This window comes from Ailuropoda melanoleuca, chromosome 10, assembly GCF_002007445.2.
Source record: "Ailuropoda melanoleuca isolate Jingjing chromosome 10, ASM200744v2, whole genome shotgun sequence".
Lineage (NCBI taxonomy): Eukaryota > Metazoa > Chordata > Mammalia > Carnivora > Ursidae > Ailuropoda > Ailuropoda melanoleuca.
This window is the reverse complement of record NC_048227.1, coordinates 33,948,627-33,964,935: the sequence shown is the minus strand read 5'-3', so window position 1 is coordinate 33,964,935 and position 16,309 is coordinate 33,948,627. Positions and strand designations below refer to the sequence as shown.

The 16,309-nt window shown below is 45.2% G+C and overlaps 1 protein-coding gene across 12 annotated transcripts in view; it reads left to right on the top strand.

Moving 5' to 3' along the window:
- RBFOX1 (RNA binding fox-1 homolog 1) overlaps positions 1-16,309 on the top strand; it is a 2,017,010-nt gene that overhangs the window by 471,579 nt on the left and 1,529,122 nt on the right. For all 12 annotated transcript variants that reach the window (XM_034670396.1, XM_034670397.1, XM_034670388.1 and 9 more), the window contains exon 4: positions 15,932-15,964. In XM_034670396.1, the coding sequence (XP_034526287.1) occupies positions 15,932-15,964 (33 nt within the window). The remainder of the gene's footprint in view (positions 1-15,931; positions 15,965-16,309) is intronic.

Here is a 16,309-nt window from a genome sequence, read left to right as displayed (position 1 = left end):
AGATAAAAGTCATTGATCTTCTACCCAGAAATACACACACACACGCACACACACACACGCACACGCACACGCATGGTTCTAGGGTCAGGAACCACAAAAGTCCCATAGACTTTATATGTTTAGGTTAAAAGACTAGTCTGCTTTGGAACTGGGGATAAAGCACTGTTTATACCCTGTGTAAGAATCTCTAAAACAGGAAAGCATTGGTTGCTGTTGGAGTTGGTGGTGAGGTCAGAGACTTCTTCCTGGGGCAGGTGATGCTGGTTGAGAATGTACAAAAACAGACATATTCATGAGAATAAGTTGGGTTGGGAGCAGGGCAGGAGCGCCAGGTATGAGAGACCACTGTATGGAAGGCAAGAGGAGCAGGAAACGCAGGTAAGAACCCTTGAGTCCTTGGTCTCCCATCAATAAGAGGGCAGGGTCCATTGGAGTCTCTGGAGGGTCAGAGATAAGATAACATTTATCTTTCCAATTTTAGCTTCCTGCAAGGAGGAGATCCTTGACCTGAGGAACAAGGAGTGCCCTGATTTCAGGGGTTATGTGGGTCTGCAAAGTGGCAGTAATGAGGGTCACCGAGTAGTTGATCCAAACAGGAGACTTGAGGCCACCAGAGTCCCCGTGGGGCTCTTGTTGCCTTATAGACAGGTCTTTGTACAGCTTCCCTTACTTAACCAAGTCATTGACCCAAAGCCTGGCTGCCCCACCAACATCCTTGTCTTTGGTTGAATCCCTGGAAGCAGACCTCAAGATAGGCTTGTTTGGGAGGTGGCCCCAGGAAGCAGTTTGGGAAAGGAGGGAGAGGGAAGTGAGGAGGCCAGTGCAGGTACTTCACGGAGCAGTTCACCCTGTGGGCAGCTGGGGCTCAGTCCCAACTGGACCTCTGGATGGTGCTGCAGGGTCGTTTCAGAGTTGTCCCTACTAGGGGCACAACTTTATTAGTTGACAGATGCTCCTCTGATGTTAGTGCTGCTGATACCCCCAGCTTGCTGTGAGCCCAGAGAAGCATACCCCTGTGGTGAGAGAAAGCCTCTAGGAGAGACTGACAGGTGCTGTCTGAAGACCCTGATGTAGGAACAGCCAGGGGATACGTGTGCCATATTGATGCTTTTGCTACAAGCTTCTATTAGAAACTCATTTCCAGATGTGCAGTTTCTCCCAGAAAGGCGTCCCAAGTCCACACTCCAGGGCTCGTCGCAGTGGCCACGGCCTCTGACGTCCATCCGACATGGTTTTCAAGGCTCGGCTTTTCTGGACCCTGGAACAGCCATTAATGCTTATCCTGTCTAGAAAACAGATGTAAGGTGTGGGTGAGTCCCCCAGCTCTGACTGCCTGAGGAGGCTTTGCTCCTGCTTGGGACCCCTCCTCACTAGGAGGACTGGCTAGTGTGTATTCTGATGATTATTTATTAGCACCTCCCTGATGCTCAACTTCCAGGCAGCTCATGTGTGATCTTTTGCAGAGACCCTCTCCTCCTGAGTCTTTAGAGCTTAGAGTTGCACTGTCATTTGTTCTCGAGAAGTAAACACGGAGCCTTTTTGTTCCCCTCAAAGCTTTCCAGCTACTCCCAGTGCAGCCCAGCAGGATCCTGCTCCTAACTCAAACGGAATGTTATATATCGGATTTGTTTGCCTTTGCACATCATCTGCTCACAGATGTTTGTCCTTTGGCTTGTTTCTTTTTCTAATTAATTTTTGATTAAGTTTTGAAACACCTTCTGTCTCCACCAGTTCCTGCCACCACAGGTAATCCTATTTACTCTGAACTCAGCCTAGGGATCTGGGCTCTGGATGGCTCCACAATCCCAGTGGCTAAGAGGGGATGGGGACTTTCAATTAACTGGTTAAGTGGTCTTATCCCTCTTATCCAGACAAGGAAGGACAGTGTTAGAACTAAGTGTGAGGGATGGAGAAAGGTGGATGGATCTGAGATATCTCTTGGAGGTAATGGGGGGGGGGTGGAAGAAAAGAGTTAGGGGTGGGAATTACCTGCCGAAAGAAAATGGCACCAATATTGTGGTGCATGTTAAGAACATGGGTAGACGTACACACTCACTCACTCACACCCTTTGAACCAGTGACTTCATTCTTTGGAATTATTTAGAAAAAGGAAGGAGAACAAAAATACCAATCGCCAGAATCCTGTGTTAGCACTAAGCACTGTGCTAGGATTTTTAACAAAATAGCAGCAGAAGCAGGAATAATGTCTAATGACAACAGGCAACACTTATTCCATCTTTACTCTGTACCCAGAACTGTTCTAAATGCTTTATGTTTGTTACTCCGTTTACTCTTTAAAGAGCCCTGCATAGTCCCATTTAACAGATGAGAGATCTGAGGCACAGAGAGGGTAAACCTACCTCAGTTTACACAGCTAGCAAGGGGCAGGGCTGATATTGAACTCAAGCAGGTGAACTACAATGCCTCATCTCTTTGTTTTCTTCACCCGCTGACTTCCAAGATTTCAAGATTTGAGTCACAAGACATGGAAATTACCCAGTTCAGCCTGGGAGAGAAAGTGACAAAAGATGACTTTTCAGCGGCTGGGACTACAGGTGTGCAGCCTGCTTGGAGAACGATACTGGGTGTATTGTGATGCACTGTTGGAGGCTCATGCATCCCCCAAACCAAACCAACCCATGGCTACCTGGTGCCCTCCTATATCTGTCAATCCTGGCTTCCCTATTCCCCCATTCCCAGGCCTCCTTCATTCCTCCCTTTTGTACACTTTGCTTGTGGGCCTAACCTCAAAAATCATCCCAATAATATGGGACTGCTGCCAGATTCTGTTATGACCATAACTCCCCTGAGAGTTATCATATGATTCTGAGTTGTGTTCCACACCAGGAAAGCGGAATATTGGTGTCCATTCAGATCAGTGCTATAGATCATTGCCCAACTGGAAATGAGCTGCTCTTCCCAGGCGTACGTGGATACTTTGCCTTAACCTTCAAAGCCAGCAGTGGAGGTGCCTGCCCAGCATGACAGTGTTACCCTCATCTTGCCTTTAGCCGACAGACCTTTCACCAAGACCCCCTCCTCAGTTTTCCTCTGTATGTTACCTGAGGCATTGTCCACTCTACCAGGCATGTCCTAAAACCTGCCATTCCTGCCAAAGAAGATGAAATACTCAGGGATCACCAAGCAGAACAAGGTAATAAGAAAAGTAAGCAGTTACCCACAGGCCCAGCCCTGATGAAGCAATTACCAAGTTCTTCCTCAATTTTGAGATTGCAGTGGGCGGAGCAGAGATGGTAGTGGTGAAACATAAATTATGTCATCTCTTTGCGATCAGAGGTTCTGAGCATTCCTTCATGCTGTCCTTTTCATTTTGGCTCCGTAAGTACTGTGTCCTTTTTAAAAAGAGTCATTGCACACGTGCACTCAAAAGTGACTGAGAAACCAGAAGCTTGGGGTTCTGCGTACAGTGCTCTAAAGGAATTGTTCGTTGCTGGACAGATTGGTGAGTGAATGAAGCAGGATGTAATAACCTAGGTGTAAATAGGTTCTGAATGTTTTGAACATTATGTTTGGAAAGCAGGGGCCCTGTAATCAGACCCACCTGAATTTAAACTGCCTTTCTGCCACTTATTAGCCATACGTCCCATTTGGGGCTAATTACTTCACCTCTTCGACCAAGCATTTTAAAAATTGGGGCAGTAAGAATGCACACGACAGAGCTGTGCTGAGGATTGAGATAATGTTCAAGAATATTGAGAACAGTTTTTTCTTTATTCCACAGGATAACCTTTAGAGAACTCCCCCCCCCCATAATTAACAATATTGCATAGGAAGCTTCCTGACCTTCCAGAAGCACATCAGTCCATGTGTCCAAACCTTTGCCCATGCTTTCCATGCTACTAAGGATGCCTGCCCTCCTTGCCTTAGGTTTAGTTCTCAAGAGGCGGAGCTGAGATGTGATTCTTGTGGAGTTGAGTATTGGAGCACTCTTAGGAGTGCTCTTTAACTGAAACTGGGCCTCAGCCTGAGCCCACAGGGAGTTCTGGAGTGTGAGTAGCACCACAGAGTTTCCACATCTTGGAGCAAGTGAAACACACTTTTACACCATAGTACCAGTCATTGGCTTCAGGCTGCCCCTGGGGAGAGAGGGGTCAAAGCATACCCTCTCTGGCATCTTTGGGCATATTGTGAGTCTCCAGAGAAGATAGCAACTGTAAGCCCTTGGCAGCCAACACTCACTTTCTTTTCCAGTGCACTTCTACCCATCCTTTTTTTTTTTTTTAAGATTTTATTTATCTGTTTGAGAGAGAGAGAGAGAGCACAAGTGGGGGGGGGTGGGCAGAGGGAGAGGGAGAAGCAGACTCACCGCTGAGCAGGGAGCTCAATGCAGGACTGCATCCCAGGACCCTGAGATCATGACCTGAGCCAAAGGCAGACGCTTAACTGACTGAGCTACCCAGGTGCCCCAGCTTCTACCTGTCCTTTAAGATCTAGATCTATGCCATTTCTTTTTAAGACCCTTTTCTCTCTTCTTTATGTTCTGACCTTATTTTGTCTGGATCCATGAGACATTTCACTATGGGCACCTTGGTTATAGTACTTACCACACTGTAAGATAATTATATATTTAGAGATGAGACCTGTTTCAGCAAAAGAGACCCCTTATGTGGAGAGAGAGGACAACCAATGAGATGTGAGCTGAATGGGGGCATGCAGGGAGGGAGTAGGCACACTGAAGTGAAAGATGGAGCCTCAGATTAACCATTTCAGCCTCAGCTTGTGTTTTGTGTCCTGGAGTAGGGCAACTCTATAATCTTCCAGCTAGGCATGGGAATTGCCTGGGAATGGCCAGGAGAAATTAGGAAAAGTCAAGAGATTGCACAGTTAAGTTTCCCAAGAGATTGGGGGTGAGAGTAAAACCTGGTAAATGTGCTGGATCTCTAGCCTGGGGTGTGGCCTGCCCTAACCCTTGCTTCCCTGGGTTTGGCAGGAAGGATTCCATTTCAGCCTGAGTCACACCCCTGGCCTGACCACCTAATGTAAGCATTTACTGCACACCTGTGCCTGACAACACATACTGCCTTGGTGATTTCCACTGATGATGAGGTGTCTCATCTGTAGCAACAAGGACCCCTCCTTGAGGGGTAGAGGGGACTGTTAGAAGGAGCCCTCAGAAAAGAGAGCCTAGCAGTCTGGGGCTTGGTTCAGCTTAATAGAGAACAGAGATGAGAAGTCATGGAGGTGGGCAGTAGAGAGCAGAATGGCATTCTGGCTAAGGGTGCTGGGTTTCAAATTCTGGCTTTGAAGCTGTAGGATAACACCAGCCCTGTTAAAAAAACAACCCCCAAATTTTAGTCCTTTAACACAGTACAGTTTATTTTTTTGCTTCCTTAGCAATACAGTGCAGCTGTTCCTGGTGCTCTAACAGCCCTCCACAAGGTGATTCGGGGATCCAGGCTTTTTCCATCTTACAGCATTCCCCTTCTCTTAGTCCTCAGAGGGCCCCAGAAATATTTAGAAAGCCTGGGGACATATTCATAAATGGATTCAGAAATGTCTGGAGATAGGTGTACCTGCCTTGTAAGCTCCTTGGTCTGGAAGTGACTTGCATCTCTGTCTCATTCCATTGGTGAGAACTAGTCACATAGCACCATCTAGATGCAAGGGAGCCTGGGAGATGTAGTCCCTGACTGGGCAGCCATTTCCTAGTGGCAACTCCACATGATGGAAGGAGAAATATGAAGGTTTGGTGGATGTTTATCGTTTCTATCATTTATTAGCAGGAAGGTCTAGTGGTCCTGGTCACTCTCCTACCTGCCTCTGTGTGGCCCTTTTGTGTTGCTTTGTTATTTTCATGACTACATTCCACTGTTCTTGGGTCCAACAAGAGGGAATTTGTTGGACTGGGACTCTCAGAATCTGTAGGAAGGGAGGAGAAAAGGTTGGAAAGAGGCAAGAACCAAACTGGCTCTGGAGTTCCAGGAAGCAGGAATTTTCTCATAGCAGAAGTGGCCTGGGCAGAACCCACCGTTCATGGGATAAATATACCCCAGCCATTTGTTTCTCCCTCATGTCACTGATTCAAAAGATCTCAGGAGAGAGGGGCAGTGTTTGGACATGTGTACTTCCCCATTGTCCTGGGGGGATTGAAAAGACTATCCAGCCTTGTGGTCCTCAACCCTATCTGCACATCAGAGTCCTCTGGAGAGCTTTAATGAATACCAATGCCCAGTGCTCTCCCCACATCAATGAAATCAGGACGCCTGGGGCCGGATCCTGGCGAGCAGCCTTTTGTCCAGCTCTCTGTGACTCCAAAGTGCAGCCAGTATTAAGAATCCTGGGATCTGCCCTTTCAATGTGTGAAGTGGGAAAAAGGCCACTTCAATTCACCTCCTCACTGAGATTACACAAAAATGAGGGAGAGGTGATTTCTTGAAATGGAAATTGAGTTTTTTTGTTTTTAAAGATTTCATTTATTTGAGACAGAGAAATAGCGAGAGAGAGAGAGAGAGAGAGAGAGAGAGAAGAGAGCACGAGTACACAAGCAGGGGGGNGTTTTTAAAGATTTCATTTATTTGAGACAGAGAAATAGCGAGAGAGAGAGAGAGAGAGAGAGAGAGAGAGAGCACGAGTACACAAGCAGGGGGTGGGGAGAGGGAGAATCAGGCTCCCCGCTGAGCAGGGAGCCCAACACGGGGTTAGAACCCAGAACCCTGGGATCATGACCTGAGCCAAAGGCAGATGCTTAACTGACTGAGCCACCTAGGTGCCCCAGAAATTGAGATGCTTTTAAGAAAAGAGATGAGATGCTGGGCAACCAAAAATGCTAAGTGTTTATATACCCAGAGTGTGCCTTGGGGTGACTTGTGCCCTGCATTCCCCTCCCCAACATCAAAATATTCAAGGTCAGTGCATGTTCCCCAGCCTCCACCCATTCTCTATTCTTATGCAGGCATTATGCCTGATCACCTCTCCCAGCCTTATATGCATTTTCACAAAGTACACAGGGAAGCAAGAGTTAGGGCTTTTTAACCTGAGGGAAAGCATCTCCAATTATGGGATTCCAGGCACCCTGACCACGAAGGAAAGAGATACTGGGGGTGGAGGTGGGGGTGGAAGGGGTGGCGGGTGAGGAGTCCAGAGATGTTTCCATAGCAATTTGAATTTTACCATAAGGGCTTTGGAAGGAAGGACTATTACAGCTAGGGCACCACCTGTGCTTCTCTCCATCTGTGGCTGATGGTTAAGGAGGGAAGGGAACGTATTTGGAGTCAGGCCAACCTGAGCTCACATTCCTACCCTGACTCTTAATTGCTACGTTGTCTGGAAAAGTTTCCTGACTTATCTGGCCTCTTAGTTCCCATGGCATTGATAAAAGGGTGATAATTACGCCTACCTGGCAGAATTGAGGATTGAATGATGGAGTGTAAAGAAAACTCACAGCACAGTGCCTGATATATGAAGTGTGTAAAACTAACGTTAGGTCCCTTGTCCCTTTGCTTTGTGCCGTTTGGAATCATTCAGCCCAGCTTTGCTCTAGATCACCAATCTGGGGAAGATATCATTAGGAAAATGGGTAGAATATTTGAAAGGATTGGCGGGAAGTAGATGGTATCTAAAAACTTTCTGTCCATTTTTTGTTTTTTGTTTTTTTTTACCTGGGAAAAACTTGGAAGACATAGAAAAAAAGGAAGAAGAAAATGAAATATCCAATCTTCCCTCCTAAACACCACTAATTATTTTAGGTATTTCCTTCCCACATTTCTCCTATTCATGTTTTAACATAATTGAAACCATGTAGTATATGTTGTTTATATTCTGTTTTTTTTCTTAATGTATGAGCATCTTCCCATGTTATTTCAAACTTTGCTTAACCATCACTTTAATAGAAATATAGTTCTCCATGAAAAGGGGTGGCTCAGTAAGCTGAGTCAGTCCCCTGTTGTTGGGCAACTAGGTAGTTTCCATTACAGAAATGTTACAAAGCGTGCTTTTGTGCCACAGACATTTTCTGTATCTCCAGTGTGTCCTTAGGAGAGATTCCCAGGAGCAGAGCTACTGAGTCAAAGAAAAAGAAGGTTTTTGAAGATCTTTATCTACATTTCCAGATTTCTGATCTAAATTTGAAAACAGACCCATATTAGCTTTTTATAACATTGCTGTCTGACCTTAAAAAGCGACAGGGGCTCTCTGGAAGGACACACAAATGGCAGCAACTTTTCCCAAAGATTATAGGATCTGGTGAGAATGGGCTCAGGCAATCCTAGCACCCCCCTCCTCACACCAGCCCAGCCTCCTGTCTGCCTCATAATTAAGCTTCGGATAATGTTTGTAATCTCTTGGTGTTTTCCGGCACGTGTCAGGGTGACTGATGGGCTTGTCACCGCTCAGACACCCATCATCCTTGTGCTATAACTACTTTAACCTTCCCAATACACCGACTTCAAGGGCAAACCAAGGGCAGGGATTTGTCAGCCGCTTCCTGCTCAGCCTCCCCACCACAGGCGGCTTTTCCTTTCTTCTCTCTGCCCTGCATCCTCGTGCTCCTCTCAGAATCCTCCACAAGATAGACCTAGGGCAGTTGTTCAACACCAGAAGTAAAACTATTCTTAGGTTACAAGCTGCCAGAATTTTGAAGCCAGTGCGTGTAAATATTTCATTTCTGACAGTGAGAGTTATTAAGAGAAACCTTGTGCATTTTCTAGAAGAATTTTAAGAGACGTTTATTCATTGGACATGTCTGGAGCCTACGGAATTTGGTGGGGGGGGGTGCTGTTGAATATCATCTGTGAATGGGTTCTTTCCTTTTTTTACACTCACATTTAAAAATCTGGGCTGAGTTCTGGTGGCTCAGTGGCTGAAACCACGTCCTGGGCTAGAGTGGAGGAGAGGGATGGCGGGAAGAGAGGAAGCTGCCTACTTTAAAAAATACCCCTTTGGGTGGTCTGTTCACTGGCTGTTCCATGAAGTGCAGTGGAGCTTAACATACCAGGTGTTAGGGCTGCTGCTGTTACAGTGCTACACCAAACTCACTGAAGTGACAGCCGTCTGGTCTCTCTCTCCAGCTCCAGACCAGACATTCCCGTATACATGCCAAAAAGGCGGTGAGATCGATTTTTGTGTCCATTTTCTGAATGAGGAAACTGAGGCACAGAGAAGTGTAGTAGCTTTGCCTTGGCCATGCACACAGCTTGGAAGTAATAGAGCAAGAATTTAGAAAGCCCAGGGGTTTCTGATTCCAGAGCAACCCATGTACAGTTTACCACCTGGAAATCGAATTGAGCTCCCTGAACATCATTACTTGACAGTAAATCTGGAGCATCACATGTAGAGATGCACAGAGAACAGCACAGTGCACGTGGTTCTGTGAAAGTAAAGATAAATTCACCATTCACTGAGTGCCAGGGACTGTGGCAAGCACTTATGGATATTTTTTGTTTAAATGTATTTTCCATTTTGTAAGTATACAATTACAGGTTTGGAAAGGATAAGTACCTTTTATTGTGATTATCTATTGCTGTGATCAAAGTCCCCCAAAACCTAGTGACTCAAGACAGCAGCCATTTATGATAGCTCAAGATTTTGTGAGTCAGGAATCTGGGCAGGGTGTGCCAGACCTGGACTGACTGAGGTTTCTTGGTGGCATTTAGCTGCCAGACGGACAGCCTGAAGGGTCCAAGATGGCTTTTCTTATGTGGATGGCACATTGGCCAGGGAGGCTGGAAGTTTGGGCTTAGCTGGGACTCTCTATCGAAGTTTCTCAATGTGGCCTCTTCCAGTGGTCGCAGGGTAGTTGAACCTCTGATGTGGCAGCTGAGGGCACTCTGAGAGGGTCCCCACAGACAATAGTAGCAGCTGCCAGTCTTTTAAGGCTGGCCCAGAATGGAAACAATATCCCTTCTGCTGTAATCTGTTGGTCAAGGCAGTTTTAGAGACCACCCAGATTCATGGATTGGGAACATCGACCCCACCTCTCAGTGGAAGAAATACCGTAGAATATGTGGCCAATTTCAGTCACTACATGTGCCCAAGATGCCATACTAGACAGTGGTAAAAGCTGGTTTTGAACCCAGAACTCGATTCCACAACCATGTTTAGAGTCCCTAATCTCCAGGGAATTCAACTATTGCAGGGAGACACACTAGTGTTTACCGTTTAAAAGATAACACGGAACCAACACCATGTAGGTGAGTGGGGGGAGAAGAGTTTCCCTGTTCCCAGTTTAGAGAAAAGTAAACTCTCTCAGATGAGGGAAGTGACCTCAAAGCCACTCAGCTGCTGAGTGGCAGCAACCCCATTTGTCTTATTCCACAACCCAAGCAGGTTTCTGCTTTATTATTCTTTGATGTTAGCACTTTAAAGTATTCTGTGTACACCAGTGAAAACAACCCAGAGACTCAGTCAGTTCAAGTAAGAGTTGACTCAGTATGGTGAAGAATTCACAACCCATTGCTGGCCCGTTTGGTCCAGGGGACTAAAATGTTTCCTGTTATCCCAGAATAGATCCTTAGGATCACAACTGAATGCAAAGGAGTGCAGAGCATCTCTTACACTTGAAAGAGGGCCAAACACAAGGGTTCAGATACCTCCTCAGGGCTCTGTCAGAGGGACAAGCCAGCTCTGTTATAGATACGGAAGCAGAAGGTCAGAGGATTCAGGGAGAGGGGAATTATCAGTGTCAACAGAAGAAAAGCTGAACTCTGAGGGGATCTCTTGTAGACGCCGGGTAGCCAGCAGTAAGAGGACTCAGTCTGCTCATGCAGCTTCTCTGCTGACGGCCCCTTTCTGCGTATTGGAGCAGAGGAGAAAGCAGAAAGAGGGTATGGAGGAAAGCAACAGCTTCCGTCTCAGCTTTGCTCTTGCAAACTGACCAGTGAGTCTCCTCTGTGTCGGGAGGATACCACAGAAGAGCTGGGTTTGAGCCATCTGGCTTATGCACCCGACAGGACCAGCTGCAAAGTGAGGGGACCTCAGCACCAAGAGACTGTGAGTTATACTGACCGAATTAATCACTGGGAGAAATTGGAAGAGGTTGGATGGAAGTGGATTTGGGGCAAGGCAGTGCTGCAGTGAAGAGGTGTGGCAGGCCTACTAGCTGTGCTCTCTAAAACCATCTTCTTCTCTTTGACGTATAGTTTGCCCACATGTACAAACACCCTTGCCATTATATGTGCCCACATGACTGAGCTCTAGCCAGTAGAATGTGAGCTGAAATGCATGACATTTTTCTGGGTCTGGTTCATAAAGGCGACCACAGTGTTCCTGCATGTGTTACCCTCCATCTGGGTGGTTGGTATGAAGATGACCATGGTGACCTTGGAAGCCACATATTAAAGATGGCAGAGCCTCTTTCAGCCTGAATTCCTGAATGATCGTGTGGCAGAGAACTGGCCTCTAATGTGTTCTTCCACCTAAGACTGTGACATGGGCAAGGAACAAATACCCCTTGTGTCAAGCCATTATACATTTGGTTGCTTGAGCTTCAATGTCCCTGGTAAATATAAGAGGGCTGCACCCACAGGCTTCCCAAAATCTACCTGTCCCCTGTGAAGGTTTCTAGAATTATAGAGATCTGGCTTCAGTTCACTGCTCTACCAGAGAAGTAACTTAGCCTCTTTAATCCTTATCTAGATCCCTTTAAAGTGTGCTCTACCAGTCAAATGAGCTAATAAATTCTTTTGTGTCCTTAGACTATTTTGAATTGTTTCTATCCCATACTACCAAAAAAGGCCTGTCTACCACTACTCCTGCAAAATTAATAGAATGGTACCCCAAAATGTTCGGCACAGAAGATTGAATTGTTTGGAGCAGCAGAACCCCAGATGGTATTTGGGCATCTCAGACTCAGGTCCTTAGGAGACTAAGTGGGTGTGCCTGAGTAGTGATCTTCCCTCTGTCAATTAACTCAGCCCTGGTATCTATTAATCTGTGGGAAGTCCCAGGAGGGAATCCATATCTCCAGTGTGTAGACATAATCCCTGCATGGGTTTTGAAGGCAGTTTTGATGTCTGATCTGCGTTCAAACCCTGCCTCTGACACTGTGGAAAGGAACTTAGCATTCCAACCTCAGCTTCCCTATCTGTAAATGTGGCAGGAGAGCCAGCTCCTAGAGTTGAGGTGAGGATCTCAACGTAATCATGTACATCAAGTTCCTAGCACAAGCGAGGAGGAAACCCTTAATGTCGGCTTTTGTAATTTCAAACACAAGTAGAGAAATGGAAGAAGAGGAAGGAAATGATTAAAGGGATGGGAAATGGCTGGAACAAAGCTTTAAGGAGTGTCCTGCCGGGAGTTTCCGGCATCCCCTCTGTGCCCTCTGCTGGTGCACAGAATGGCTCACCTCAAAGATGGCTCTAATCATATCAGCCCCTGCTGGAAACCCTCTGATGGCTGCTGCTGACAAGATAAAAGCCAAATGCCTTAGCCTGGCACCTGCAGCCCCTACAGAAACCTCATTCATGCAGTTGGCCTCTGCAGTCTGTTCTAGGTGACCGACATACCACAGTGGATCACAGATGGGCCCCTGAGGTCTGTGGGTATCACATTCCTGAATAAGCCCTGAGCTGTGTGTGTTAGAAGTGAGCTAACAGAATTAGAACTATAAAATCATCCCCCAATGCAGCATATAGAGAGTTCTAGTAACTTTCACCATTTGCTTTTCCTATATTTATCTAATATGTGGAATTATAAATCCAAGTATGATTTATTTCCAGTTGGCCACAAGCCCCACCACTCCCTATCGTGACCATACGACCGAGTTTCTATTCTGTCATATGAATGGGTGAGAGAGTTGTGTTTAGTTCACTCTTCAATGAAAAAAAGAAACCCAGCACTTCTCTGAAGTCTCTTATTAATATTGAAGCACTATAAAGCTTTATTTTTATCCTATTTTAAATCTATGTTTAGTTTGACAAATAATACATGGATACATTCTCAATGAAAAAATTTCAAACAATTCAAAAAAAGAAAGTTCCCCACAACTTTCTTCAACCCATCAATTCTCAGTCAAGTTCCAGTTTCCTCCTAGACCTTTTGTTAGCTTGATGAGTATCCTCCTGGACATTTTTCAGACATACATCTATGTGTGTTCAGAGAGGGAAGGAGGGATGTATAATGCATATAGACCTTAGGGTTTTTTTTTTTAAGAGATTGGTAGAATTTTATGTGTCCTTTTCTCCATCTTTTCTTTTTCATTTATTTCATTTATTGTATGTGCTATACAGCCTTTTCATGTCAGAACACTATGAAAAACATAATATTCTAACTGTGCATAATATTTCATAATATGGATGTATTATAATTGGTTTGGCTTAGAGGATCATAAATTTGGAGTCCAACAGCCACATCCAGACTACATATGTATTTTGTTGGCCAGAACCATATCTAGCTCTTTTAAATTAAGTGCAGATAGCTTTAGGTAGGGTAGGCAATCTCTAATTTCCACATAGGCCCCTCCATTCCCTATTATCTTACAGGCAGCTTGCTTTAACATTTTCATTACTTCCCTGGCCCCTGTGGGCATTTGTGTGTTCAAACTCAGTATTTTAGCCATTCTTTTATTTGTGAATGTTTAAAATTTTTTAGAAATGTATTATCACAAACAATGCTGCACTGAATAGCTTTATCTATGCCTCTCTCTGCATGTATATCTATCTAAGGTTGATGTAAGAATTGGGTTTGCACAGAGTTAGTAAGATGCAAAAGTTAGAAGTTAGGAGAGACTTGGGAACTGTGTTGCCCTTGTGCTCTGTGAAGCAGGGAGAGGCAAACTGCTTAAGACCTGTAGCTGCTGAATATCATGCTACCCTTCCATTTCCCATTGGTTTTCAACAGGGAGATGTGTGCGTGTACAAGTATACACACACGCGCACACACACACGTGTAACATTGTGCAGCCAGGCGTCTGCGGTGAATTGCTTGGGAATGAGCTGTTCTCCCAGCCTCAGCTCTAATAGGGCTCCAGAGCAGAGAGCAAGATCAGGGAGGCTCTGGGCTCTGATGTTCATCAGACCTTGGAGCGCTTCTCCAGGGCTGGCCCCTGGATTCATGCTTTGGCAAGCCTCAGGCCATGGCTAATGGACTGTCTTGGCTGAGGTCAGTTTGAAGGCTGTCCTCATGTTTAGGAGGCTAATGATGTGTGAAGCCACCCAGTGGGCAGCAAGCTCTGTCTGAGCTACTTCTGGGGCTAATGCTTAGGTGAGGGCTGGTCTGATGCCTTGAGGTGAGTGTGGGAGAGCTGCTCCTGGGAGCTGGTCCACTATGAGCTCCAGGGACTGGTCAGCTAATTCAAGAAGACACAGATTCCTAAGCACTTTGTTGGAGTCACAACTGTGAGCTGGTATTGATCCGTATCATGGTCAGTGTGGGCTGCCATAACAAAATACCATAGCCTGGGCAGATTAAACAACAGAAATTTATTTGTCACAGTTCTGGAGACCAGAAGTCCAAGGTCAAGATGCCAGCAGAGTTGGTGTCTGGTTGTCTCCTTGGGTTACAGGTAGCTTCCTATGTATTCTGTCCTCATTTAGCCTTTCCTTGGTGCATACAGGTAGAGAGAGGAAGCAAAGGGAAACAAGCTCTTTGGTGCCTCTTCTGATAAAGACACTAACCCCTTCGTGCATAGCCCACCCTCATTACCTCATCTAAACTGATTTACCTACCAAAGGCCCCATCCCCAAATATCATCACATGGGGGTTAGAGCTTCATGAATTTTAAGGTGACAGAATTCAGACTATAGCAGTCTGGTAGGAAAATATGACTGAGGTTGGCCAAGTCAACCTCGGATATAAGATAGAAAGTTGCAAGACAGAAAGTTATAAGAAAAAAAATCTTATCTGCCCCTATGCATATTCTGAGGTATATGAATGATGATGGGTGGTATGTAAATCAAATCTTTTTTGTTGTTGTTACATAAATTAACCCATTTATTATAGGCTAGCAGTGTTTCAAATGGTGGCACTTCTAGTGGTCTTTCAACTCCTTCAGTCCTCTGATGGCAGACTTTATTGTGATGGCAAAAGTGGTGTAGGTCTCGGCACCCCCCGCTATGGTTTTCATGTAAGAACCACTGTGCCAGATCCCCACAGCTTGTCTTTTTGTCTTGGTTTTGCCACAGAAGGAACAAGTGTAACTTGGTGTGCTGGCTTATTTCAACCTTCCTCAACATTTTCCTGAGAGAGGCACCATAACGGGTCCTGTATTTACTGACAATTCCTTCTTGGTGTGTTTAGCCATGTTGCTGCAAACTAGGTCTGAGTCCAGAGAGAGAAGATGGGCTGTGGGTAGGAGCCATAGAGTCTATGTGATATTATCTTGGGGTTTAATTTAATTTCCCTACTTAATAATGTTTTGGGCTTGGAAGAATTAACTTTTCTAAACCCCATGTTCTCCTCTATGAAATGGGAATAATATAAGTTGTTCTGGGGATTAAATGAGACGGTAAGTGTAAAGTTGGCACAATGCCTGGCACAGTGCTTTATTTCACAATATTTTGAGGCATTCTGAAAACAGAAAGCTACATTTGCTGTATGTAGTTTGTAGTTTTACCTTCCTCTCACACTGACTTGAAACTTAAAGGAAAAAAAACCCTCAAAAATGTCTTCAATGCCTTTGCTTTTTCAGTGTTCATTTAATTATTATCAGTACACGGGCACTGCACACAGCCCTCCTACCTTTTTTTTTTTTTTTCCTGGCAAGATGGTTATAATGTGTTGAAAATATTAATTATCTTCTTCATCTTATACACAGGACTGGAAAAAACAAATCTCGCTGCTGTGCTTGGTAGAAGAAAAGTACCTTTTGGGGTGTGTGTGTGTGTGTGTGTGTGTGTGTGTGTGTGTGTGTGTTATACTCATTGTCCCCTTGGGTCATAACAAATTATTGATGCCAGTCCCTTTAAAAAGACAATTAATCCAGTTACCTTCTTATCAAATCAATACTAATGTCTTTTTTTTTTTCTTTAACTTTCAGGTTTTGACAAGCCTGGCTGCCAGCAAAGTTGAGGTAGGAAATGTGGTTTTGCTGTCTCTTTGGAGGACACTTTGACGTGGTTTCCTTCTCTGATGCAGTGAAATGGGTAGTGATCTGCTCTGTGCAGTCTCCTCGTTGTTTGGATAGGGCATTGTCAGTTGGCTAGTTTCTGTGGTGCTGTTTGGGGCTGACCAGGTGTACACTGAGTAGCCTGGTAAAGATGGTTGGTGGTTTCAAAGCCACATGTCCTGTTTGCTTCTGTCTTGGTGACTTTAAAGTCTGTCTGTATTTACACATTATGATTCCAGCTTCACTAAGATAAGCCCTTGCTTTGGCAGTGAGACCTCCATCTGTCTCTATACCCTTCTTCCATCTCCT